The sequence below is a fragment of the Anomaloglossus baeobatrachus genome, chromosome 1, assembly GCF_048569485.1.
Source record: "Anomaloglossus baeobatrachus isolate aAnoBae1 chromosome 1, aAnoBae1.hap1, whole genome shotgun sequence".
NCBI classification, from domain to species: Eukaryota; Metazoa; Chordata; class Amphibia; order Anura; family Aromobatidae; genus Anomaloglossus; species Anomaloglossus baeobatrachus.
In genome coordinates, this window is record NC_134353.1 from 151,732,694 (window position 1) to 151,750,443 (window position 17,750).

The 17,750-nt window shown below is 44.6% G+C and overlaps 1 protein-coding gene across 1 annotated transcript in view; it reads right to left on the reverse strand.

Moving 5' to 3' along the window:
* Nucleotides 1-17,750, reverse strand: part of SNX25 (sorting nexin 25) — a 300,594-nt gene that overhangs the window by 129,405 nt on the left and 153,439 nt on the right. The window contains exon 6 of the mRNA XM_075347132.1: nucleotides 6,559-6,629. Within this exon, the coding sequence (XP_075203247.1) occupies nucleotides 6,559-6,629 (71 nt within the window). The remainder of the gene's footprint in view (nucleotides 1-6,558; nucleotides 6,630-17,750) is intronic.

Below are 17,750 nucleotides of genomic sequence, written 5' to 3' on the forward strand. Positions count from 1 at the left end.
CCTGGTTTGATGAATCATGGTCAGTTACTTGTCCGTAAGTATCACTTACATGGGAAAAAGATGGCGCCAGCACGCACTACATAAGGGTAGGTAGTGTAAAGCTGCTGGGATTCCTTGGGTTCAGACATTCATGTGAATGCTTCTTTGATAGGACATGTACCACCTACCTAAACCTTGTACAACTTCATGGCAACAGCAATGCCCAGTAACAGTGACATCAATTCACCAGGAGAATGTCCTGTATCACAGAAAAATGGTAGCATGTGTATTATTATAGGCCCTCAGAATACGACAGTGCCCTCTCTCTATAGATCAAGCATTTGTGGCTAGAAAATAAAGTGAGACCTCTGGTAATAGAGAGATCACGCACGTCATCACTGGAAATAGCTGTGTAGGACAATAAGAGTAAGATGTCTGCTGGAAACCGCTTCACTCCAGGTGTCGTCATGTTTTATCATGAGAAATGAAAACCAACAGGCATCATTGTGCTGAGCACAGACGAGCCGCACATGACAAGAGCAGCCGAGAGCCATAACAACTTCATTCATTCGGTACATTCATGGAACTTTGATAGGATTCACATGAGCTGTGATATCAGGGGAGCGGGAACAGTCAGCCTTATCTATGTCCCCACAGAACAACTGTATATAATGCAGTCATCCGGAGCCTTGTACTAACCAAATTCCCACAAAGAAGCCCGGCATTATAGCAAGAAGCCAAAATAAAGAGAGAAGTGATCGATTACAAATATAACTAAAGGCAGAAGAGAATCAGTAAGAGCTGACATTACATCGAAGGGATTAGAGCAGAGCTCTATGGGGTCGATTGGTTGTTTTCTTGAAAAACAATCATTTTGTATAAAAGCTGGTGGTAAAATCACAATGCTTAAAGGGAATCTGTCACCAGTTTTTCGGCTTATAAGCTGCGGCCACCACCAGTGTGTTCTTATATACCGCATTCTAACATGCTATATATAAGAGCCCAGGCCGCTCTGTAGAACATAAAAAACACTTTATAATACTCACCTAATGGTCGCGCTGCGGTGGATTCTAGTCACATGGGCGTCTCCGTTCTCCGGTGCCGGCGCCTCCTCTTTTGGCCATCTTTGTCCTTCAGAAGCCTGTGTGCAGGACGCATCCTACGTCATACACACTTGCCGGTCCCACGAAGGTGCACTACAATATTTTGATCTGCCCTGCTCAGGGCAGATCAAACTGCGCCTGGGCAGGACCTCAATGCCAGCGAGTGTGGATGACGTAGGACGCGTCATGCACCCCGGCGACAGAAGAAAGATGGACGAAAGAGGCGGCGCCAGCACCGGACAATGGAGACGCCCATTTGACTAGAATCCACAGCAGCGCGACCGTTCGGTAAGTACTATAAAGTGTTTTTTATGTTCTACAGAGCGGCCTGGGCTCTTATATACAGCATGTTAGAAAGCTGTATATTAAAGCCCACTGGTGGTGGCCACAGCTTAAAGGCCGAAAAACTGGTGACAGGTTCCCTTTACTCATTTTACTGCTGGTAAAATATTTATACCTTTGAAAAGCAGAAATAAAATCCATATAATAAAAAATATATGTCATATTACACCACCATATCTTATGTAATTGAAAATTGGCACAATCAAAATGTCACCAATCACTTTGAATTCATGGGTACCTTCCTGTAAATATGCAAAAGTAGTATCATAGAAGCCACTTATACAAACATACATATACAAGCATATACCTTTATATTAAAGGGAATCTGTCACCAGGGTTTTACTACCTCATATGAGGGCATATTGGGTGCAGCAGTCAGATTGGGATGACACAATCAGAGTTTAGTCTGGTGTAGATGTAACAGAGCTTAATGAGAACCGGTCACTAGATTTGGCGACTATAACCTGCGGCCACCAGCACTGAACTCTTATATACAGCATTCTAAAAATACTGTATATAAGAGCCCAGGCTGCTGTGCAGAATGTAAAAACGCTTTTAGAATACTCACCTAAGGGGCAGTCCAGTCCGATGGGTGTCGCTGCTCTTCGGTCCGGCGCCTTCTCTGTGCCTCTATCGCGTCATCCTTCTTCTAAGGCCCGTGTGCATGACACGTCCTACATTATGCACACTAGCCGGCATTAGGTCCAGCGCAGGCGTACTATGATCTGCTCTGCTCAGGGTGAATTAAAGTATTGTAGTGCACATGCGCGGGCGGACTTTAACCTATCCTTGTGCCTGTGCATTACAGTACTTTGATCTGCCCTGCTGAGAGCAGATCAAAGTGCGCCTGAGCAGGACCGCAGTGTTGGTCTGTGTGGATGTCATAGAAGCGTCATTCACACTGGGCTGGGTAGAAGGAGGACTGAGATCGTAGAAGAGAGGAGGCGCCGGACCGGAGAGCAGCGACACCCATTGGACCGGACTGCCCCCCAAGGTGAGTATTATGAAAGTGGTTTTTAAGTTTTAAAGCGAGGCCTGGGTTTTTATATATAGTTTTCTAGAATGCTGTATATAAGATCCTATTGGTGGTGGCCACAGCTTATAGTTGACAAATTTGGTGACAGGTTCCCTTTAAAAAGCTAACCCCGCCCACACCACTGATTAGCAGCTTACTATGTACATTGTATATTGACAGTAAGGTGCTAATCAGTGCAGAGTTGGACCAGGAGGCACGCAGGCACCTAGTCCAGAAGGAATAATTCCCAGCTGATAAAACACAGTGGAGAAAAAAAAGGATTGAGTCAGCCACCAATTGTGCAAGTTCTACCACTTATAAAGATGAAACAGGCCTGTAATTAACATCATAGGTAGACCACAACTATGAGAGACAAAATGAGAAAACAAATCCAGAAAATCACCGCGTCTGATTTGGCAAGATTTTTTTTTTACAAATTATGATGGAAAATAAGTATTTGGTCAATAACAAAAATTCATCTTAATAATTTGTTATATATTATTTGTTGGCAATGACAGAGGTCAAACTTTTCTGTAAGTCTTCATAAGGTTGGCACACACTGTTGGGGGTATGTTGGCCCATTTTGCCATGCAGATTTCCTCTAGAGTAGTGATGTTTTGTGCCTGTCGCTGGGCAACATGGACTTTGCTGATGGAAGGAAGTTTGCACTTAAAATCTCATGATACATGGCCCCATTCATTCTTTCATGTACACGGATCAGTCATCCTGGTCCCTTTGCAGAGAAACAGACCCAAAGCATGATGTTGCCACCCCCATGCTTCACAGTAGGTATGGTGTTCTTTGGACGCAACTCAGCTTTCTGTCTCCTTCAAACACGAGGAGTTGTGTTTCTACCAAACAGTTCTACTTTGGTTTCATCAGACCAATCAGGCCATTTGCTCAATATTTTTCTGGATAATCTAAATGCTTTCTAGCAAACTTCAGATGGGCCCGGACATGTACTGGCTTAAGCAGGGGAAGACATCTGGCACTGCAGGATCTGAGTCCCTGGCAGTGTAGCGCGTTATTGATGGTAGCCTTTGTTACGGTGGTCCCAGCTATATGCAGATTATTCACCCCCCCCCGTGTGGTTCTGGGATGTTTGCTCACCGTTCTTCTGATCATTTTGACCGCATGGGATGAGATCTTGCATGGAGCCCCAGATCGTAGGAGATTATCAGTGGTCTTGTATGTTTTCTATTTTCTTATTATTACTCCCACAGTTGATTTTATCACACCAAGCTGCTTGCCTATTGCAGATTCAGTCTTCCCAGCCTGGTGCAGGGCTACAATTTGGTTTCTGGTGTCCTTTGACAGCTCTTTGGTCTTCTAGTGGAGTTTGGAGTGTGCCTGTTTGAGGTTGTGGACTGGTATCTTTTATACTGATAAGTTCAAACAGGTGCCATTACTACAGGTAATTAGTGGAGGACAGAGGAGCCTCTTAAAGAATAAGTTACAAGTCTGTGAGAGACAGAAATCTTGCATGTCTTTAGATTAATAAATACTTATTTTCCACCATAATTTAAAAAAAATATTGCCAAATCAGAGAAGGTGATTTTTCTGGATTTGTCTTCTCATTTTGTCTTCTCATTTTGTCTCTCATAGTTGTGGTCTACCTATGATGTCAATTACAGGATTCTCTCATCTTTTAAGTGGGAGAACGTGCACAATTGGTGGCTGACTAAATACTTTGTTGCCCCCACTGTATTTTATTGAAACAGATAACAGCCAGAGGCCACCCGCTCACAGAAAAATATTATTCAAAAGGGGTCACAGAAGAGAATATCTCACAATTTCCCAGCCATTACAAAGTAATTTTCCTCCTATTGAAGTTGCTTACTGTTCCCACGCATTGATACCCCTTTTATGTCCCCATAAAGTATGATGATGTCAACAAAAGTGCCCTCAACACAGTATGATAGCCCCACAGTACCTTCTACACACGCAGTTTGATGATCCAAATTATTCCACAACCAAAAAAAAAAAATGATACACCCAGAGTAACCCCAACAGAGTGAGATGGCCAAGACATTGCCCTCCATGCACAGAACGGCTCTCCATACAGAATAGCGGCTCTTATACCCCTCCACAGAGTAAGATGGCCCTTTCACATTGTAAACTGGCCCGCACACAGTTTAATAGCTCCAACTTGCCCTCCAAGCAGCATAATGGTTCCCACATAGTCCTGTAAACTGTATTTCGCCCTCCAACCCTCCAAATAGTATAAAGGCTCTCACACAGCCCTGCAATCTATAGAATGGAACCCACATAACTTTGCAAACTGTGTAATGGCCCCCACATAGCCCTGCAAATAGCATGATGGGCCACACATGCGCCTGTAAACTGTATTGCACCAACTGATTAAAAGAAAAACAACAAAAAACTGAGTGAACTTGTGGATATTTGGACTAGCATGGACAAAAAAAATAAATAAATAAATATCGGGTTTGGCAGCCGAACTTGACCCAGGACGCCAAACCCCATATAAGTCTAAAGGGTGCTTTACACGAGACGAGCTATCGTGCGATGCATCGTCGGGGTCACGGTTTTCGTGACGCACATGCTGCATCATTCACGTTGTCGTCTCGTGTAACACCTCTGAGCGACGCAGAATCGCTCACAAATCGTGAGTCGTGTTCTCGTCTCTCAGTTTCAAAATATTGTTTATTTAAAAATGGCGCCGGTTGTTCATCGCACCCGAGGCAGTACACATCGCTCCGTGTGACACCCCGGGAACGATGAACAGCAGCTTACCTGCCTCCCGCGGCACCCGTAGGCTATGCGGAAGGAAAGAGTTGGGCGGTATGTTTAAGTCCCACTCATCTCCGCCCCTCCGCTTCTATTGGCCGGCGGCTGTTTGACGTCGCTGTGACGCCGAACGTCCCTCCCCCTTCAGGAAGTGGACGTTCGTCGCCCACAGCGAGGTCGTCCGGAAGGTAAGTGCATGTGACGGGGGTTAAACGAGTTTGTGCGCCACGGGCAGCGATTTGCCCGTGAAGCAAAAACGACGGGAACGGGTACGATCGCTCGTGCTATCGCACAATAGTTTGACTTGTGTAAACCAGGCATAAGTGACCCAAACTTATGTGTTATAAAATGATGCTAGCAAGGGCAAGGGGGCTACAAAAGAAAGAAAATAAAAAATATAGCAGGACAGTTAGTTATACTTACCGAACTTCATATGGGGGATAATGACAGCTGTGATTCGTCAAAAAAAAAAAAAAAATCACAGCCGCTATCAAGCTTGAGGTAAATAATGGGGAGGGGTCTATGAAACTTATCCTGTAAATAAAACGAAGTACACACAAGACACAGAAAAATACTCTAAAAAAAAAAAAACCCAAAAAAACAAAAACACAAAACACCCGTTTCCAATGTTTACAACCCCAAAACACCCCTGCAGGTCTGACGCAATCCACATGAGGTCCCAAGATGATCACGGCTCTACTACATCTGATGTCGCAGTACACGGTAACATTAGAAAACGAGAAACGATCACTGCAGCATCAGGGATACACTGACGAATCCATTAGATGCAAAAATTCTGGCACTCATCCGGATTGCCCAGATGCGGTGGCAGTCATGGTAATATAAGATTTGTCAAAAATCACAGCTGCCACTAAGCCCTGGATTAGTCATGGGGAGGGGTCTATGAGAGTATATGCTTACTGGAGGTGGACAACTGGACTCAGTCTGCTACATCTGGGTGTCTGCCTCCAATAAACGTATACACCCTAAAATGGTGCACGACAGAGCACACGGTGACTGTCTGCACCATTATAGTCCGTGGCCCCGTTGACACATCCAAAACCCATCATGCGGGGTGGATGGGGGGGGCTTTCGGACGAAAGCCTCAACAGGACCAAATCACCCATACAGCTATGCCAAATCAAAGCATGCAAATCGTCATGAAGAAAGAAAAAAACAACAAAAAAACAACCCAAATAGCTGATCGGCCCTGAACCCTGGTATAATATTGGACCAAGTGCTATCGAAACACATTGTCTAGTACTCGGCTGTTATACGCCAGTGTGAGCGCAGCCTTAGCCTTTTGTACACAGGAGCACTGAGATCACCATTTGTCTGCAAAATAATACATCCAAAAAAAGGAACTCTTACCTTTTTGTTTTTTCAACTGTGGGAAACTTCCTATAGTGGTAGCCTGGATTATTTCTACAACAATCTGATACCTTTGGGGACAATAGAAAAGTGATGTTACATATTTAAAACATTGTGTATGAGAAAAGTAAAACCATTTATATTGTTGGCAATGGGGCAGGTTTAAAAGCAAGCAAAACTGGTATTTGTCAAGATAAAATTACATTTAAAAGGATCGTCCGGTCTAACATCACAAGTCTGAAGTCTCTGTAGGTATCACTATGTGACATACACGGTGCGCGGTGAGGATTCTCCAGTGTCCGAGCAGAGAATGGCAGTCACGTGGCCGGGAATATGTGATATGCATAGTCCTGGCAGAATCTGATCACACGGAACATGAAATACAGACTCTTCGCTGTAATAAGAGATTTTTATTTACTCCGAATACTTGTGGCAATTCAAAGAAAAACATGAGAAAGAGCCAGGTAGAGTGGGGGTCTCTCTCCAGTTTTCTCCAGGTGGTATTTCATGCAGTCTGGCGTTAGACCATCTGGTAGGTTTCCAGATGGCAGCAGTTACGTCACTATGGACATTTTCAGATCAGTATAGGAGAACCATTATCAGTATCAGACTGCAGCCACTGTGTCACCAATGTTTCTTCAGCCATACATATGTTTTGTGTAAAGTACTCAGTGATAGTGTGCTGGAACAATGTCAGTCACACGGCTCCGGGTCAACAGTAAGGCTATGTGCGCACGTTGTGTACTGGCCCTGCCGAAATTTCTGCAGGGATTTGAACAGCACACATGCGCTTCAAATCACTGCAGAAACAAAAGCCGATTTCATGCGCTCTGCATGTAGCCCCTCCCAGCCCCTGCCATAGACAGAGCAGGAGCCGCATGCAGAGTGCACGAAAGAAGTGACGTCACTTCATAGAACTCGCGCTTCGGGCAGCAGCCGAAGTGCTGCGCTCTAATACGCCACGTGCGCACGGCTCCTGCATAATCTCCATAGATTATGCAGGGGACGCAGGACGCATGTAGTTACGCTGCAGTGCAGATTGCAGCGTAACTGCATGCAATACGCAACGTGGGCACATAGCCTAAGAATGAATTATAACATTTGCAAGGGCGGGCAGATGGAGGCAATGTCTGGCAGAGGCTCTCAGCGGAAGAATTTTGCAGTACCGAAAAACGGCAGCATCCAGAGCCTGACTCAGAGGAGACCGTTCTGAGTTAAGCATCATTACTCTACATTATATGGATTGTGCAATGTAATGTGGAGAGCAATAAATAACATTCTGCACAGACCATCACCAGCTCCTATACAAACTGGCAGTAAATAGAAAATGGATTCTTGACTCATGGCGTATACTGAAAGAATAGGTGCCACTCCCCTGCTAGCTGGCAACACATAGGGAGAAAAAGAAGGGCGACCATTATTCTTCTGTACAGTAAAGGAGGGCCGGATCTTCAGGCACAGTTATCACACAATTCAAAAGTGAAGGTAACTATTGGGATTTTATTCAGCTTCTTTCCAATATATGACATTACTTCTCGTCATACGATAACTCATCAACAACTCTATACAAAGAGTTTCTCCTCACAGATCAGTCCTCTTCAAAGTGTGTCTAGAACCGTGCAGTGTGTCCTCGCCTCATACAATGGAGGTGTGGTAGGAAGATCATAGCCCGTGCTGTCCCTCTGCTCCTCTCTTCAGATAATACAGAATCTCGTCTGTCCTGAGCCTCCTTATTTATATCGGCCGTTTCTCAAGAAAAACACTGATCTAAACCCCGCTGGTCTGTTCCCTCAGATCTCTCACAGATGTTTTTCACCTGGTTGTCATGGACACCACTCCCTTTTCCAGCATTCTCTGGAGCTCCACAACTACTTCCTGTCTCCTTTTCACATTATTAATCCCGCTAGTTGCTAGCTGATTCTATATCACAGTACAGCTTCTATGGGTCACACATACCATAAGCGAAAAGTGGCCACACAATATGGATGTCGGCCGAAGGTATTCCTCCCAAATTGGCAATTTTAGCCGAATTCATCCAATGTCAACCCCTGGAGAAAGCCTTTGTAGTGGAAGCAGAGTCATAGGAGGCATGTTATTTAGGGTTCTATTCCTATCATCCCATCTTGTGTGGACTATTTTACTTGTTGTTTTACTTTTAAATCTTATAGATTGATGAGGGTATATAAATGTATGGTATGCACTTGTCGCGGGCAGAGGAGGGGACGCTGCGCTCACCCACTGCTCGGGTCCGGCTACTGCTGCTGCTGCTCGCTGGTGGCTCGAGCGGTGGGCCGGATCCCGGGGTCTCGAGCGGTGTTCCTCGCCCGTGAGTGAAAGGGGGGATTGGTGTGTGGTTTGGGGGATATTGTCCGTGACGCCACCCACGGTTGTGGTGAAGTTGTGACACCACCGCTGCTCTGGACGGGGATCCCGGGAGCGATGACAGGGAGTAGCTTGGATGTTGGTTCTCCCCTCCGTGGGTAGGGGGGTTGGTTGTCCCGAGGCCCCGGTGAGGGTTTGGGGATAGCAGACGGGTTACGGGGCCTGGCGAGGTGCAGGGTCGCAGGGGCAGCGCTGTGCCGCACGGCACAGTGGTACTCACTCAGCCAGTAATTCACACAGAGTCTCTGGTCAAACAAATGGCTGGATGGACGGGTCCACAGGCGGCTGCAGTTGTTCTCCTCCCGGCAGGTTGATGGTGACTGCCTTTCCCTGCACCTGTGTTGTGTTATGGTCCCAATGGCTTCCCACCGGTAACCCGCACCACAGCTTGGATGGGTGCTGAGGGAGCCCCTTTTGCCGAAGGCTCTGGCCCTGGGAACTGTAGCCTTGGCGGTGACTGTTTCCCTCTACGATGTGAGCTGTTGCCTTCAATCGGGTCTTGGCTGCTGGAAAACCCCGGAGGTTCCCTTCGCTAACGGATTAGACCGGTTTTACGGCGACTCCTAGCCTGGTCGGGGTCCGTAGGCCCTGCCGGATGGTGCTGGCCTCTCTTTACTCCCCGATCCGGTACCGCCGGGCCACAGCCCGTCCACGGTCCATACGGTTTGCTCCAATTAGCCTCTCCTGCAGACAGTCACCACCGTCTGCCAACCTTACTGAGTGCCCGGGCCACACACCCGGACACGGTAAGTCTCCTCTGCTACCACTTTCCTCTCCAAAACTAATCTGCTAACTCTTCCCGCCTCCAGGACTGTGAACTCCTCGGTGGGCGGGACCAACCGCCTGGCCCACCCCCTGGTGTGGACATCAGCCCCTGGAGGAAGGCAACAAGGATTTGTGTTTGGCTTCGGTGTGCCTAACCGGGGTGTGGGGTGTGTTGGTGTAGTACCTGTGACGACCTGGCTTGTCCAGGGCGCCACACACTACTATAAATATGAAGAAAAACTATATAAAGAAATATGTAAAATATTCAGTGTCTAAAAGGTAATAGTCGAGTGAGGCAGGACGCTGCCTCTTCATTTACATACTTTAGGTGATGTACTCTAAGGCTATGTACCCACGGGAGCTCGCACCTGCGGATATATCCGCAGGTATGTCCGCAGGTTTCCCGCAGCAGCTCCTCGGAATCTGCAGCTATCCATTACTGCGGGATTCTAGCAAAATATCTGCGGAAAGCCTGCGGACATTCATGCGACTTACCTGCGGAAGTCCCGGCCTCCATCTCCCTAGTGGAGGGCCGGGATTTCCGCAGGTAATTCAGCATTAATAATTGACATGCAGTTATGTGCGACTGCGGGACATTCGCAGCATATTTCGGTAGCCGCACATACCACAGCATGGACACAGACACTCCCCATGTCCCGTAGGATAACATGGGGAGTGTCTACTTGCTGAAACCTGCGGATTCATCTAGAAAATCCAGATAACTCTGCAGGTTTTCTGCGGCAAAATCCGCAGGTGCGAGCTCCTGTGGGCAGATAGCCTAATTGAATGGGTTCTAAATATATGGTGTGGCTTCTTTATTTTTTTGCGCGTCTTTTGAATATATATTATAACTAGGGGATATGCTTGTTGTTTGATATCCTCTTTCCTTATTATTAGGTGTGCCCCCTAGTTACAATATATATTCCCGCCAGCTACAATATATATTCAAAAGACTAGCAAAATTCTACAAAAGCCATACCATATATTTAGAACCCATTCAATTAGAGTACATAACCTAAAGTAAATTAAGACGCAGCGTCCTGCCTCACTCGACTTTTACCTTTAGACACTGAATTTTTTACATATTTATTATTAAAATATAGTTTTCCCACAGATTTATACCACCATATATTTATACACCCTTAAATTATACGATATATACACAGTATAATTTTTCACCTACTTATTACATGTCAAGTGTCCGCCTGTTTTTCTTTTCTGTCTTTGTGTGTGTTTGGGGTCTCTTCCCTATATTTTGTACAATTTTAATGAATTTAAATAAAATTTAATATTTTTACTAATTGGGCTTGTTATTTTTCTTTTGGGTTATTCAGTTATCATTCATGTATTAAGCCCCTACATATTAAGTGTGGTCAATGGCGTATTTATTGTTGTATTACATTGTGGAGGTCTCATTCTAGGTTTCTTCCAGTTGGTATTTCATGACGGCTGTAGTTCGGCCATCGGACAGGTGTCCAGATAATGGCTGCAGGTACAGTGCTTTGGACATTCTCAGCTGGCACAGGAGACAATCAGACTCCAGCCACTGTGTCACCAATTTATTATACATCATTCTACATGGTATATCCCATAGGGACTTTGCTCTATAATTAGTGTTGAGAGAGTCGTTGACTATTCGTACTCGCTATGCTGTTAGCAAGTACTGTCCGCTACTCACATATTCGTTACGAGTAGGGGGCGCAATGTAAGTCAGTCAATGGGAAATACTCGCTGAGTAGCAAGTAACCAGAAAGCCATACTATTCGCACGAAAAGTACGGCTTTCGGGTTACTCGCTACTTAGCGGGTATTTCCGATATACGAGTAGTGGACAGTACTCGCTAAGACATGTCCTCTCTCTGTTGGTGTCCCTCAAGGCTCTGTCCTGGGACCCTTACTCTTTTCCATCTATACATTTGGCCTGGGGCAACTCAAAGTCCCATGGCTTCCAGTACCACCTATATGCCGATGACACTCAGCTCTACCTCTCTGGTCCAGATGTCACTTCTCTGCTGTCCAGAATCCCAGAGTGCCTATCTGCTATATCTTCCTTCTTCTCCTCTCGCTTCCTAAAGCTCAATGTGGCCAAAACTGAACTGATCATCTTTCCTCTGTCTCACCTACACTCCCTACCTGATCTATTACAATAAATAACATCACGTTCTCCCCAGCACCCAAAGTTCGGTGCCTCGGAGTGACCTTTGACTCTGCCTTGTCCTTCATACCACACATTCAATCCTTCACCACCTCCTGCCGTCTTCAACTCAAAAAAAATTCCAGAATCCGTCCCTTCCTCAATTCTCAATCTACAAAAATGCTAGTGCATGCCCTCATAATCTCCCGCATCGACTACTGCAACATCCTCCTCTGTGGTCTCCCTGCTAACACGTTCGCCCCTCTCCAGTCCATCCTTAATTCTGCTGCCCGACTGATCCACCTCTCGCCTCAATACCACCCTGCTTCTCCTCTCTGCAAGTCCCTTCACTGGCTCCTAATCTTCAATCGTATCCAATTCAAACTACTAACACTGACTTACAAAGCCATCCATAATCTGTCTCCTCCGTATATCTTTGAACTAATCTCTCGCTACACTCCAAAACGTAATCTCCGGTCCTCCCAAGATCTCCTTCTCTCCTCCTCTCTTATTCGCTCTTCATGCAACCGCCTCCAAGACTTCTCCCGAGCATCCCCAGTCACCTGGAACTTGCTGCCTCAACACGTCAGACTATCTACTACACTTGAAAACTTCAAACGGAACCTGAAAACTCATCTGTTCAGAAATGCCTATAATCTTCAATGACCCCGCCGCCCCATCACCGTGCGGAGCTGCCGCCCCACCACCGTGGGGAGCTGCTGCCCGACCCCCACCCCACCTACTGTCTCCTCTCCAAAATCCTATAGAATGTAAGCCCGCAAGGGCAGGGCCCTCTTCCCTCTACTAGTCTGTCTATTGTAACTTGTATATGTGTTCTGTATGTAACCCCCTTCTCATGTACAGCACCATGGAATCAATGGTGCTCTATAAATAAATAATAATAATAATCTTTTTTAATTTGGTTGCCTTTAGACACCCATGGTGTTGTTATACATTTTTATTAAAGTCAGTAAAAACCTATATTAATTTTTCTCTCTTATTCTTGGTCTGGTGATCCCTCATTTATGGCACTTCTTTTCTCTCTCTTGTTTCAATTGGAACATAAGAGGAAACAAACTACGAGACCAGGCATTGGCTTTCACGCAAGTTCAGAGCCAACTTTAAATTTGTCAGGAACGGTATTTCGTCTTTGCACACCATAAAATGTACTCTTCTAATCTTCTGTATCTGCAACACAGCCGAAGGCGATTATAACTGGATTTCTCTTTAAAGTACAAAATTCAAGATGTCAGATTACCACAACATCATATGGGTCGTTGAACAGACAGGTAATAAGAGAAGTCACCATTTACTTAATGGTTGGCATTTTGTATAATAACAGTAGAGAGATTGGTAGGAAAAACTCCCCCGAGCATCACAGATAATGGTCACATCCACTCGTACTTTATATTGAGTCTAATAAGGGATCGTTTCGGCTGTCAGCAGCGATGGACTTGGCGTAGACGGCTATTTTTACTTCACATAACAATAAGTCGCCAGGCAACAAAATCCTGCTCTAATACTGAACACATAATAAAGCATAGAGATGCTCGTGTTTGGATTTAATCTTTTGCACAGAAAAATAAAATCTTCCCCCTCCACACCCCTAAAGAAAAAAATAATCATGACCGGAACTCTGGATTGGCAGTAACACCAGCCTCTAGTCTAGGCTATAGTATGGCTGTATTAACGTACATGCGCACAGTCTTTTTGTTGTTTTTGGAGCAGAAACTCCATGTTTTTAAGGAATTTTGAAGTTTGCAGAGTTTCTTCACATTTTGCTCCAAAATGCTTTAAAAAAAAAAAAGAAAAATAAAATAAAAACATGCACATACCCTTTGGGGTTTTTTAAGCTAACTCCCCCCTCTGAAAGATCACACTTGAAAGCTTCTTGCTAGTCATATGTTCAGTCTTTTCAGCATTTTGTGTTGACTATAGCAGGTATGTAAAATGCTTCAAGGAAAAAAATAAGAATGTACATTTCACTGTCTGGGAAAAAGGCTGCTTAAAAAAAAAAAAAAAAATGCTTCAGGAGAAAAAAAGCCCCCAAAACACCTCAAAGAATGAGCGTTTTCTAAAGTGGTTTCTGCTTGAAAAACTCAGTTTTTGACAACCTTAAAAAAAAAAAAAAAATTGTTGTGAATACTCTCAAGGTATGTGCACACGATCAGGAGTGCCAGCGTTCTGGAAGCAGCGCGATTTCTCTTCCGGATACGCCAGCATCCTGGGTGGGAGAGCGCGCTGTCCATGCACACGATTAGGGTAATTGACTGTGTAATTTCGCTGTGTACTCCTGCTTAGAGCACTAGCGTCTCTACAACAATAAACTGACATGCCATGTCTTGGAAAGCTGCGCCTCTTGTCAGTTTACAGAGTGTCTAAAAGAAGCAGTCAGGAGATTTCTCTAAATCCCATATACGCCACTTGTAGTGTCCAATGCAGCTTTTTGGTTGCAGTGAAAATACACCTTGTCCACATCGCTGCTAAGACTGATCGTGGGTAGGGATGGGCGAACCCGAACTGTAAAGTTCGGGGTCCGTACCGAACACATGGTGTTCATGCACACGACCCCGAGCACGAGCTTTCTGGGACATTCGTGTTACAGTTCGTGTTAAGGGCCTGTATATAAAAAAAAAAAAAAAAAAAAAAAAAAAAAAAAAAAAGCATGTTATAAAAAAACATTATGATCATACTTACAGGTCCCGCGACGCGTCCTGCAGACTGTCTCCCAGCGCTTCTGCTAACGCGTCCGTCCTATCATTGCTGTTCCCCCCCGTAAGCACCGCTGGCTAAAAGGACCTGCCGTGATGTCATACCCATGTGACCAGTTACGCGTGAATGTTGTATTACCTCATTGACTACAGACTAGTCACGCGAGTATGACGTCATCAAAGGTCCTGGTGCACCGTGATACGAGTGTCATCGCATCACGGTGCACAATCTCCCGACGGCCATCGGGTCAGCTGTATGTATTTCCACAGCTGAGGTGCTGCTGTCCTGAGAGTGGGGTGATGCACTGAGAGACATAAGTGCAATCATCCCCTCACTGTCAGCCTCTGCTTCATCACTCTGTCCAGAACGATGTAGCAGACCTGACATGGCTCTCTGTGCTTCTCACTACGTATAAACACTGTCTGTGCACAGTTATGTAGCAGAGTTGACTTTGCTCTGTGCTTCTCACTGTGTATAGACTGTCTGTGCACAGTGATGAAGCTGACATTGCTGTTCTTGTGGATTACGTCGGACTAAGAATTTTTTTTATAATAAAGATGGAGTCTCTAAATGTTTTTTTTGTTTTATTTCTAATAAAAAAAATTCTCTAATTTTTTTTACTGTTTCCTAGAAATTCATGGTGGCCATGTTTAATTTGGTGTGACAATTAATTTCGGGCTTTGTACCATCTGAGAATACAAAGCTAGTATTAACATTTCCAGGGGCAGCTGCGGGCTGCAGAGAATCCCAGCCCCCAGCTGCCTGGCTTTACCTAACTGGCGATCAAAATACGCCCACGCATTTTTTTTTAATTATTTTTTTAAATAAAAAAAAAAAAAAATTAATGGACTTCCCTGTATTTTGATTGCTAGCCAAGGTAAATCAGGAAGATGGGGGTGGCAGCCCCTAGCCACTTGCTTTATCTGCGCTATCAAAAATACCGTTGAGCGCATCCTTTTTTTTTCATGATTTATTTATTTTTACAGTACTGTGATGTCAGGCAATCAAAATACAGGGAAGCCCATACTTTTTTTTTTTTTTGTTATTTAAATAATTTAAAAAATATGCGTGGGCTCCCGCTGCATTTTCTATTACTAGCTAAGGGTAATCCAAGCAGCTACGGGCTGCTAATCCCCACTGCTTGGTGTTACCTTCACTGGCAAAAAAAAAAAAAAAAAACTTCCCTGGATTTTCTAAGGTTTTTCTTCCAAAAAACAAGAAAAAAAAAATGACATGGGCTTCGACATATTTTTGTATGCTAGCCAGGTGCAGCAGGCAGGTAATAATTAATAATAATTTTATTCATTTATATAGCGCTATTAATTCCACAGCGCTTTACATACATTGGCACAGGTTGCCCCCAACCCCCAGCTGCCTATTTGTACCCAGCTGGGAACCAAAAATATAGGGAAGCCCTTTTTTAATTTCATGAAATAATTTAAAAAACAAACAAAAAAAACCAACATGGGTTTAGCTTAATTTGTGTGTCCAGCCAGGTACAACTAGGCAGCTAGGGATTGGAATCCGCAGCGCAGATTGGCCCAAGCTTTCTGGGCCCCCCCAGAAAATGGCGCTTTTATAGAAGCGCCAACTTCTGGCGCTGTATCCATCTCTTCAGCCGGGTGGCACGCTGGGTAATAAGGGGTTAATACCAGCTTTGTTTTACTAGCTAGTATTAAGCCAAAGATTCTTAATGTCAAGCAAGTTTTGACCCGGCGGCCATTAAGAATCTCCAATAAAGGGTTTTAAAAAAAAAAAAAAAAAAAAACACACCACAGAAAAAATACTTTATTAGAAATAAATACAAAGACACACACTCAGGGACTCCATGTTTATTACTCCCTCTCACCCCTCCACGATCCTGGTCTTGTGTCTTCTTTCTCCTTCAACCCATGCAGCTCTGATCTTACCGATTAGCTGCAGCAGACGTCTGCTACGATATCGTCTGCTGCAGCTAATCGGTAAGATCAGCTGTTCTCCAGTCCTGTTGTGACCACGCGCGCTCCCGCGGTCCCAACGAGATCTGAAGAAGCAAGGGCGTATGCGCCGCCCTGTCAGGCACAAGACTAGGTAATGCGGGCTTCAGAAACACGGCGCCGGAGATAAGCAGTATGCGCAGGTGCCAACTCTGACGCCTGAATAGAAAAATTTGCATTGAGCCAGTGAGGGGGAGGAACAGGCAGCGGGGGGGCGGGAATTATGTGCATAACCCGCCCAGCTATTATCAGCAGAGGTGCAACTGTCAGTCAAAAAGATGATGAATTTTTAAACTTCACAAACTTAGATTTCACAGCGTAAACACCCGATCTGCCCATTAATGGTATGTACACAATGTGCCTGATAGTGCCAGTGCTGCACTGGCTGCACCTTATATACACGAAAATCCTGATGTTTGGTTCCCTTTAAACTAGAGACTTATGTCACACATAATAAACATTTCCATCTACACTTTTTGTTAGGAAGTTAGAAGGGTTAAAAAGTATATCAGCAATTTCTTATTTGTCCAACACAATTTACAAAACCACATTGTTTTTTAGGGACATCACATCACATTTGAAGTGGCTTTGAGATGATTATGTGACAGCAAATACCTACACAGTAACAATTCTAAAACCTGCACATCTCAAAGTGCTCAAAACCACATCCAAGAAGTTTATTAACCTTTTAAATGCTTCACAGTAAGTAAAAGCAATTTTGAAGGAAAACATGACAATTTTACTTTTCGCATGTTATTTTAGTTGGAACAGTTTGCGGGAGCCTTGTCACATTGGCAGAGCCCCTGAGGTGCCAGAACAGCAGAAATGCCACACAAGTGACCCCATGTTACAAACTGTATCCCTCAATGAATTCATCTAGGGGTGCAGTGAGCATATTGACACTACAGGTGCGTCACAAAATGTTTTAACTTCTCATGCAGTGAAGAAAAAATAATTACATTTTACCACTAAATGTTGTTGTTAACCCCAAATTTACAGTTTTCACAAGGGGAATAGTTTTTAAAAAAAGGCCCAAAATACACAATTTCTTCTGAACATGGCAATACCCACAGGTGACTTTACAGTACCATTTGGCAACACAGGAGGGCTCGGGAGGGAAGGAGCGCCATTTGACTTTGGGAGCAAATCGTTTGCGGTCTCCATTTGCAGAGCCCCTAATGCCAGAAAAGTAGAAACCCCTTCAAGTCACCAAATTTTGAAAAT